This window comes from Diorhabda carinulata, chromosome 12, assembly GCF_026250575.1.
Source record: "Diorhabda carinulata isolate Delta chromosome 12, icDioCari1.1, whole genome shotgun sequence".
NCBI classification, from domain to species: Eukaryota; Metazoa; Arthropoda; class Insecta; order Coleoptera; family Chrysomelidae; genus Diorhabda; species Diorhabda carinulata.
In genome coordinates, this window is record NC_079471.1 from 533339 (window position 1) to 543504 (window position 10166).

The 10166-nt window shown below is 28.6% G+C and overlaps 1 protein-coding gene across 1 annotated transcript; it reads right to left on the reverse strand.

Annotated features, from left to right (window-relative positions):
* Positions 1–6860: 6860 nt before the first annotated feature.
* On the reverse strand, positions 6861–9566 carry LOC130900031 (uncharacterized). The gene is made up of 2 exons (XM_057810335.1): positions 9383–9566; positions 6861–7312 (listed from the first exon to the last, which is right to left on the reverse strand). The coding sequence occupies exons 1-2, from the start codon at positions 9425–9427 to the stop codon at positions 6977–6979; spliced, it is 381 nt and encodes a 126-aa protein (XP_057666318.1). The 5' UTR covers positions 9428–9566; the 3' UTR covers positions 6861–6976.
* Between the last annotated feature and the right edge of the window lie 600 nt (positions 9567–10166).

A 10166-nucleotide genomic window follows, 5' to 3' on the forward strand; every position in this document is an offset into this window, starting at 1 on the left:
TGAGAAAAATTGTTGAAACTTTGAAGGGGACTGGGAGGGGGGACAAAAGAAGCTTCGTTGGTGAAAATTCTTTTAGAAATTTTTTCCTCTAATCAACGACAAGCTTTGGCAAAAAAATTCAGCAAAATCGCTTTATTTTTAGGTTAGGTTTCTCAATATGACTTTTGTCGACACATTTTGATTCATAACAACCAAAATAACGGATTTACGTGAAAAACGTATATAACCTTTTTTATAGAGTTTTTCATGAACTTCATTTTTTGTTTGAAACTTTTTTTTCTAATATCAATATTTTCGGAGATATTGAGAAAAATTGTTGAAACTTTGAAGGGAACTGGGAGGGGGACAAAAGAAGCTTGGTTGGTGAAAATTATTTTAGAAATTATTTCCTCTAATCAACGACAAGCTTTGGCAAAAAAATTCAGCAAAATCGCTTTATTTTTAGGTTAGGTTTCTCAATATGACTTTTGTCGACATATTTTGATTCATAACGACCAAAATAACGGATTTACGTGAAAAACGTATATAACCTTTTTTATAGAGTTTTTTATGGACTTCATTTTTTATTTGAAACTTTTTTTTCTAATATCAATATTTTCGGAGATATTGAGAAAAGTTGTTGAAACTTTGAAGGGGACTGGAAGGGGGGACAAAAGAAGCTTCGTTGGTGAAAATTCTTTTAGAAATTTTTTCCTCTAATCAACGATAAGCTTTGGAAAAAAATTCAGCAAAATCGATTTTTTTTAAGGTTAGGTTTCTCAATATGACTCCCGTCGACATATTTTGATTCATAACAACCAAAATAACGTATTTACGTAAAAAACGTATATAACCTTTTTTATAGAGTTTTCCAAGAACTTTATTTTTTGTTTGAAAATTTTTGCTCTAAAATCGATATTTTCGTAGATATTTAATAAAATAGTTAAAACTTTGAAGGGGGCTGGAATGCGAACGAAACCTCGCCGGTAAAAACACTCTTAAAGTATCATTTTCCCCAATAAAAGACAACTTTTCGTGAAAACACCAGGAAAATCAGGACGTTCATTTTCCCGGAAATAAAACATGTTTACAGTGAACACATAAAAAACATTGAATTTACATTTCAACCTAATATAATACAATTTCCGTGTTCAATACGTACTTAAATTGAGTTTTAGTATCTATTTCGAACGTCTTAGGTCAGTAAATTGATTAAAATCAATATTCAGACTAATCCGATAAATATAATGCGTTCCTTGGGGCACCATTCAAAAAATTCACAATTTTCAAATGAACAAACCTCGTACACATTTAATTCGTTATATATTCCGAAACCACTTGAATTTTATCATGACCTTCACCTTTCAAATTGCGAGGCTTCTTTTTTTTTAACGATTCTATATACAGGATGTCTCATAAAAGAGAATTGTATATATAACATTAATTAGTGACGTTTACGGGATAAAAATTGGAGAAAGTTACTTTCTATCGAGTTACGTACACTGTTTTTTCTACGAAATTCATTTTAAATTGTTTATTTTCTATACAGGATTTTTAATATGGAGTCGAAATCATATTTTAGTTTGTTGTTTTGAAAAAAATCGCAGCAACTAAAAGACAACGACCGAGATTAGCGTCTAGCTTATTTCGAGAGATCTCTAATTAATCCTTTGTAATTGCAAGGGACTTAAAGGATCCTATCGGAACGAGAAAAGGATTAAGGACAAAACGCCTCTACGTTATAAGACTACCGCTGACATATTTCGAAGTTTGTTTCGGTATTTTTTGTACAATTCACCTGGGAATTTGTTTATCAAATTTCGTATACGGGGAAAACCATAAAGTAATCGAAATTTTCATTATTATCAAAAAGGGGCGGTTTTAATAGCGAAATATATGAACGTATCGAAAGTTCGATTAACATAATTTGTTCAACGTCGTTAAAAAAGTGAAATCAATAATATTATTGGGGTATATATACACGTATGGGGGCAATAACCTTAAAAGGCTCGAAAAGGGTGAGTCGGTAGATAAAATCCTGGGGTTGGGGAAACTCCAAGCAGTGCAGAGTAATAATAAAGGATATAAAGGATGAATATTTTCATTTCCGCATTTTGTTTATGGTCGGAAGATGGTCGAAACGTCGAAACGGAGTTTGTAATAGTAATAGAGGGGGTTAATTTACTTAAAACCCCTAAAATATTCATCCTTCCATTCGTATTTGGTTAATATATTTCTCGTTAATAAATCAACAAGTTTGAAGCTTCGTATTTCCAATACTATGCGAGTTATTCACGTCCTAATTTTTTTTTACATACAACTAGCCTTTAAAAACAATATTCCATAATATCAACTCAATGCCTCAATTATTTTAGCGTGATTGAATTTTTAAACATGTACATGTTTTTCGTAAATAATTTAACAAATTTGAAGCTCCGTATTTCCAATACTATGCGAGTTATTCGTGTTCTAATTTTTTTTTACATACAAATAGCCTTTAAAAACAATATTCCATAATATCAACTCAATGCCTCAATTATTTTAACGTGATTGAATTTTTAAACACGTACATGTTTTTCGTAAATAATTGAACAAATTTGAAGCCCCGTATTTCCAATACTATGCGAGTTATTCGTGTTCTAATTTTTTTTTACATACAAATAGCCTTTAAAAACAATATTCCATAATATCAACTCAATGCCTCAATTATTTTAACGTGATTGAATTTTTAAACACGTACATGTTTTTCGTAAATAATTGAACAAATTTGAAGCCCCGTATTTCCAATACTATGCGAGTTATTCGTGTTCTAATTTTTTTTTACATACAAATAGCCTTTAAAAACAATATTCCATAATATCAACTCAATGCCTCAATTATTTTAACGTGATTGAATTTTTAAACACGTACATGTTTTTCGTAAATAATTTAACAAATTTGAAGCTCCGTATTTCCAATACTATACAAATTATTCGTATCCTAATTTTTTTTTACATACAAATAGCCTTTAAAAACAAAATTCCATAATATCAACTCAATGCCTCAATTATTTTAACGTGATTGAATTTTTAAACACGTACATGTTTTTCGTAAATAATTGAACAAATTTGAAGCTCCGTATTTCCAATACTATACAAATTATTCGTATCCTAATTTTTTTTTACATACAACTAGCCTTTAAAAACAATATTCCATAATATCAACTCAATGCCTCAATTATTTTAGCGTGATTGAATTTTTAAACATGTACATGTTTTTCGTAAATAATTGAACAAATTTGAAGCCCCGTATTTCCAATACTATGCAAGTTATTTACGTCCTAATTTTGTTTACATACAACTAGCCTTTAAAAACAATATTCTATAATATCAACTCAATGCCTCAATTATTTTAACGTGATTGAATTTTTAAACACGTACATGTTTTTCGTAAATAATTTAACAAATTTGAAGCCCCGTATTTCCAATACTATGCAAGTTATTCGTGTCCTAATTTTTTTTTACATACAAATAGCCTTTAAAAACAATATTCCATAATATCAACTCAATGCCTCAATTATTTTAACGTGATTGAATTTTTAAACACGTACATGTTTTTCGTAAATAATTGAACAAATTTGAAGCCCCGTATTTCCAATACTATGCGAGTTATTCGTGTCCTAATTTTTGTTTACATACAACTAGCCTTTAAAAACAATATTCTATAATATCAACTCAATGCCTCAATTATTTTAACGTGATTGAATTTTTAAACACGTACATGTTTTTCGTAAATAATTGAACAAATTTGAGGCTCCGTATTTCCAATACTATACAAATTATTCGTATCCTAATTTTTTTTACATACAACTAGCCTTTAAAAACAATATTCTATAATTTCAACTCAATGCCTCAATTATTTTAACGTGATTGAATTTTTAAACACGTACATGTTTTTCGTAAATAATTGAACAAATTTGAAGCCCCGTATTTCCAATACTATGCAAGTTATTCGAGTCCTAATTTTTTTTTACATACAACTAGCCTTTAAAAACAATATTCCATAATATCAACTCAATGCCTCAATTATTTTAGCGTAAATGAATTTTTAAACACGTACATGTTTTTCGTAAATAATTGAACAAATTTGAAGCTCCGTATTCCCAATACTATGCGAGTTATTCGTGTCCTAATTTTTTTTTACATACAACTAGCCTTTAAAAACAATATTCTATAATTTCAACTCAATGCCTCAATTATTTTAACGTGATTGAATTTTTAAACACGTACATGTTTTTCGTAAATAATTGAACAAATTTGAAGCTCCGTATTCCCAATATTATGCGAGTTATTCGTGTCTTAATTTTTTTTTACATACAACTAGCCTTTAAAAACAATATTCTATAATATCAACTCAATGCCTCAATTATTTTAGCGTAAATGAATTTTTAAACACGTACATGTTTTTCGTAAATAATTGAACAAATTTGAAGCCCCGTATTTCCAATACTATGCAAGTTATTCGTGTCCTAATTTTTTTTTACATACAACTAGCCTTTAAAAACAATATTCCATAATATCAACTCAATGCCTCAATTATTTTAGCGTAAATGAATTTTTAAACACGTACATGTTTTTCGTAAATAATTGAACAAATTTGAAGCTCCGTATTCCCAATACTATGCGAGTTATTCGTGTCCTAATTTTTTTTTACATACAACTAGCCTTTAAAAACAATATTCTATAATTTCAACTCAATGCCTCAATTATTTTAACGTGATTGAATTTTTAAACACGTACATGTTTTTCGTAAATAATTGAACAAATTTGAAGCTCCGTATTCCCAATATTATGCGAGTTATTCGTGTCTTAATTTTTTTTTACATACAACTAGCCTTTAAAAACAATATTCTATAATATCAACTCAATGCCTCAATTATTTTAGCGTAAATGAATTTTTAAACACGTACATGTTTTTCGTAAATAATTGAACAAATTTGAAGCCCCGTATTTCCAATACTATGCAAGTTATTCGAGTCCTAATTTTTTTTTACATACAACTAGCCTTTAAAAACAATATTCCATAATATCAACTCAATGCCTCAATTATTTTAGCGTAAATGAATTTTTAAACACGTACATGTTTTTCGTAAATAATTGAACAAATTTGAAGCTCCGTATTCCCAATACTATGCGAGTTATTCGTGTCCTAATTTTTTTTTACATACAACTAGCCTTTAAAAACAATATTCTATAATTTCAACTCAATGCCTCAATTATTTTAACGTGATTGAATTTTTAAACACGTACATGTTTTTCGTAAATAATTGAACAAATTTGAAGCTCCGTATTCCCAATATTATGCGAGTTATTCGTGTCTTAATTTTTTTTTACATACAACTAGCCTTTAAAAACAATATTCTATAATATCAACTCAATGCCTCAATTATTTTAGCGTAAATGAATTTTTAAACACGTACATGTTTTTCGTAAATAATTGAACAAATTTGAAGCCCCGTATTTCCAATACTATGCAAGTTATTCGTGTCCTAATTTTTTTTTACATACAAATAGCCTTTAAAAACAATATTCCATAATATCAACTCAATGCCTCAATTATTTTAACGTGATTGAATTTTTAAACACGTACATGTTTTTCGTAAATAATTGAACAAATTTGAAGCCCCGTATTTCCAATACTATGCGAGTTATTCGTGTCCTAATTTTTTTTTACATACAACTAGCCTTTAAAAACAATATTCTATAATTTCAACTCAATGCCTCAATTATTTTAACGTGATTGAATTTTTAAACACGTACATGTTTTTCGTAAATAATTGAACAAATTTGAAGCCCCGTATTTCCAATACTATGCGAGTTATTCGTGTCCTAATTTTTTTTTACATACAACTAGCCTTTAAAAACAATATTCTATAATTTCAACTCAATGCCTCAATTATTTTAACGTGATTGAATTTTTAAACACGTACATGTTTTTCGTAAATAATTGAACAAATTTGAAGCTCCGTATTCCCAATATTATGCGAGTTATTCGTGTCTTAATTTTTTTTTACATACAACTAGCCTTTAAAAATAATATTCCATAATATCAACTCAATGCCTCAATTATTTTAGCGTGAATGAATTTTTAAACATGTATATGTTTTTCGTAAATAATTGAACAAATTTGAAGCCCCGTATTTCCAATACTATGCAAGTTATTCACGTCCTAATTTTTTTTTACATACAACTAGCCTTTAAAAACAATATTCCATAACATCAACTCAATGCCTCAATTATTTTAGCGTAAATGAATTTTTAAACACGTACATGTTTTTCGTAAATAATTGAACAAATTTGAAGCCCCGTATTTCCAATACTATGCAAGTTATTCACGTCCTAATTTTTTTTTACATACAAATAGCCTTTAAAAACAATATTCCATAATATCAACTCAATGCCTCAATTATTTTAGCCGCTGTGAATTTTTAAACATGTAAGTTTATAATAAAATTTTTCATAGCAATACTCCTGTATATATTTGAAGCACCCTCGTATATAATATATTCAAATTTTACAAAACGAATAGATAAAAGTTGTGTGAAAAAACATTCGAACCTTTTTTTACAATAATTATTATAAAAATCTAAAAATTTAATTCTGGTTTTGGATTTCGAAAATATGTAAACAATCAATACAATTAAAAATGTCAAACTTCAAGACGTCAATGTCAGTTTTGACATATTGACATTAGTATTGTCATATGTCAAAACTGAAGTAACGATCTTTTCACGTGGTAAATCATATACGGTGAACCTCGAAAAGTTCTCTACGTCTTTTAAATTCAAGACTTTAAGGGTGAAATCTTTTCATTATTAGTCGATGCTAAACAAAAACGATTAATTATATTCAATTTTTATGTCATAAATGTCAAATTTACAATCATTAATTCATCTCTATTATATACAGGGTGGACTAATAAACACTCATTATCATTCTCGCTTTCTTTTATTGAACATTTAATGTTTGAGTGATTCTAAAGTAGTTTCGCAACATTTCAAATAATTAAAAGCGGCTTCTTCTGGCGTAGCGCCGTTTCTTTTCATGCACTCCTTCAATTTATTCCTTTTATTTTCATCTTCGATGGACTGCGAGTCTCTCAGGAACACCTCTTCATCGATATCGCCGTTTTCCTTTTGGATGCCGATTTTTTTGTTGATGCAAAATATTTTTTCGCCCAATTTCACTTTGTCGGCGTCTTCTTTCATAATTAAAGTTCTCAAATTGTTTGGTCCTTCGTATTCGGCGCCGCAAGCCTTCACAGCTGCTCTAATTTCGTCCAAGCGCGGACCAGCCTGAAAAAATTGGACCATAATAGCTTGATGAACACACTGTTATACACCAGCACTCAAAAATTACATTGTAAGACGCTTATTTACCGAATTATCGTCTTCAGAGACTCAGTTTACTTTCAGTCTCTGAAGACGATAATTTGGTAAACGAAACGTGCGTCAAATAGTGTGATTTTGGGCGTTGGTATAGTGTATTCAATATAAAAATCACCAACGGTTCCAGTTTCAATCTGGACGTTGTTTAAAAGCACAAATTTGATCATACATGCGTTTAATTCGAGTTTGCACCATTCCTTTAGTTTTGGTAATCGAAAAACCACGAAATTTTTAACATAACCTAACCTAAACTCGAGTTGCCAACCGTCTCCCCCGACCGCCATCTTGGAAAAACTATTTTTTCGCGATATCTCGGAAACTATGCATTTTACGAAAAATTCGTTAAAACATAATTTGTTGGAAATTATTTTTTCTACAAATTTGTTTATATAACTTTTTGCTCTAAATTTACAAATAAAGAAGTTATAAGTAGAAAAGTGAAAAAATTTTTATAAAAATTTTCTTTTTTGCTTTATAACTTTTTTTTAATGCATTTTATAAAAAAATTACCTCAGACCAATCTTGTAGATGATCTTTTGAGGAAAATTTTTCTCTATAACTTTTTCGATTTTATTCATTTGAAACGCTGTTACGGCGTTCCAAAGTTAACTAGGTTACTTAATTTCACTCGTTTTCTTGTATTTTATTATTAATAAAATCATTGTTTTTAATCCATTGAAATTTCACATGATACCCAACAAGTGTGGAGGGTCAATAGAAGCTTAACCTCAAATTTGTGTCCCGTGTCAACCGGCCGCCATCTTAGAAAAAGGGGTACAAACAACTTTTTCGCGATATCTCGAAAACTATGCGTTTTACGAAAAATTCGTAGAGACATAATTTGTTGCAAATTATTTTTTCTATAAATATGTTTATATGACTTTTTGCTCTAAATTTGAAAATAAAGAAGTTATAAGTAATTTAATTTATCATCGCTGTCTCTAGCACGAGATACAGCTCGTTTTTATCTCCCGATCTCGTGAAATTAATTTTCTGCATTATACGAATTTAACAAAATTTTTTATAAAAATTTATTTACGATAAAAAAATCGAAAATAAGGTTTAAATTTCGTTTTTTGACCGGATTTTCATGAGCGTTGACGAATCCGGTTAACTTTAGAGCGCTGTATCAGCGTTTTAAATTAATGAAATTAAAAAAATTATAGAGAAAAATTTTCCTCAAAAGATCATCTACAAGATTGGTCTGAGGTAATTTTTTTATAAAATGCATTAAAAAAAAGTTATAAAGCAAAAAAGAAAATTTTTATAAAAATTTTTTCACTTTTTTACTTATAACTTCTTTATTTGTGAATTTAGAGCAAAAAGTTATATAAACAAATTTGTAGAAAAAATGATTTTCAACAAATTATGTCTCTACGATTTTTTTGTACAATGCATATAAAAAAAGTTATGGAGCAAAAAAGAAAATTTTAATAAAAATTTTTTCACTTTTTTACTTATAACTTCTTTATTTGTGAATTTAGAGCAAAAAGTTATATAAACAAACTTGTAGAAAAAATGATTTTCAACAAATTATGTCTGTATGATTTTTTTGTACAATGCATATAAAAAAAGTTATGGAGCAAAAAAGAAAATTTTTATAAAAATTTTTTCACTTTTCTACTTATAACTTCTTTATTAGTAAATTTAGAGCAAAAACTTATATGAACATATTTGTAGAAAAAATAATTTCCAACAAATTATGTTTCAACGAATTTTTTGTAAAACGTATAGTTTTCGAGATGTCGCAAAAAGTTGTTTGTACCCCTTTTTCTAAGATGGCGGCCGGTTGACACGGGACACAAATTTGAGGTTAAGCTTCTATTGACCCTCCGTACAACGATTTTGTTGATTATAAAATACAAGAAAACGATCGAATTAATTAAAAACTTCATGAAATAACAAAAATTTAACACTTATTTTGAAATATTTCTGAAATAAAACGCATATTGTTTGATTAATTAAATGGAAACTCACCAGAGCAACGGCTATCAACACAGTCAATACCAAAATCGTCTTCATGATGAATCAGTTACAACTTGATATCATTTATATTTACCACTCGATTTTATATCATTTTAATAACCTTCAGAAATAACCTCCCTCTAGTTAAAAATTCCTCTAGGCCATTAGTGATAATACTATGACCTATAAACTATTTTTCCCGTAAATTAAATCAACAAATTTTAATCATTTCGAAAACAAAAATTATTTAATTATAATTTTTTCTTTTAGTTTCATTTTATCATCATATTTTTAGTATCAATAACGTTAATTTGTATTTAGGTTAAATTAAAATTAATATTCAGTTCAATTTTTTGTTTGTTTATAATCTAGTAATACAGGGTGTACGTGAAAAGTAATATGTCAATTCTTACAATTGACGTGATTTTATTTTGAAAAAAATTGACGAAATTTTTATTAGAATCGATAGTATAAACAGTATAATTTAATTTTTGAAGATTATTTCATGCAAATATTGACCGCGGATCGGCTTAAAACGCCCCTAATTTTAGCACAATTTTTTTTAACATATCGGCCAATATTTCACGATTAAATGCTTCAATATTAGTTTCCAAACCGTCAATCGGTGATGGTTTATCCCTGTAGACATTAGTCTTAACATAACCTTGAAAAAAATAATCCAAAGGTGTTAAATCGAACGATCTAGGTGGCCCAAATCGTGAGATGAAGTTCACTGTTAATTTGGCCGTGTGGCATGTGGCAACGTCTGGTTTTGAACCACGTGTCAGGAATATTG

Bases quoted from the DNA above. Each gene is read 5' to 3' on its own strand.
- LOC130900031 (XM_057810335.1), bottom strand. From the start codon at position 9,427: ATGAAGACGATTTTGGTATTGACTGTGTTGATAGCCGTTGCTCTG. The intron at 7,313-9,382 runs GTGAGTTTCCAT...CAATTTTTTCAG, and splicing joins TGTTGATAGCCGTTGCTCTG to GCTGGTCCGCGCTTGGACGA.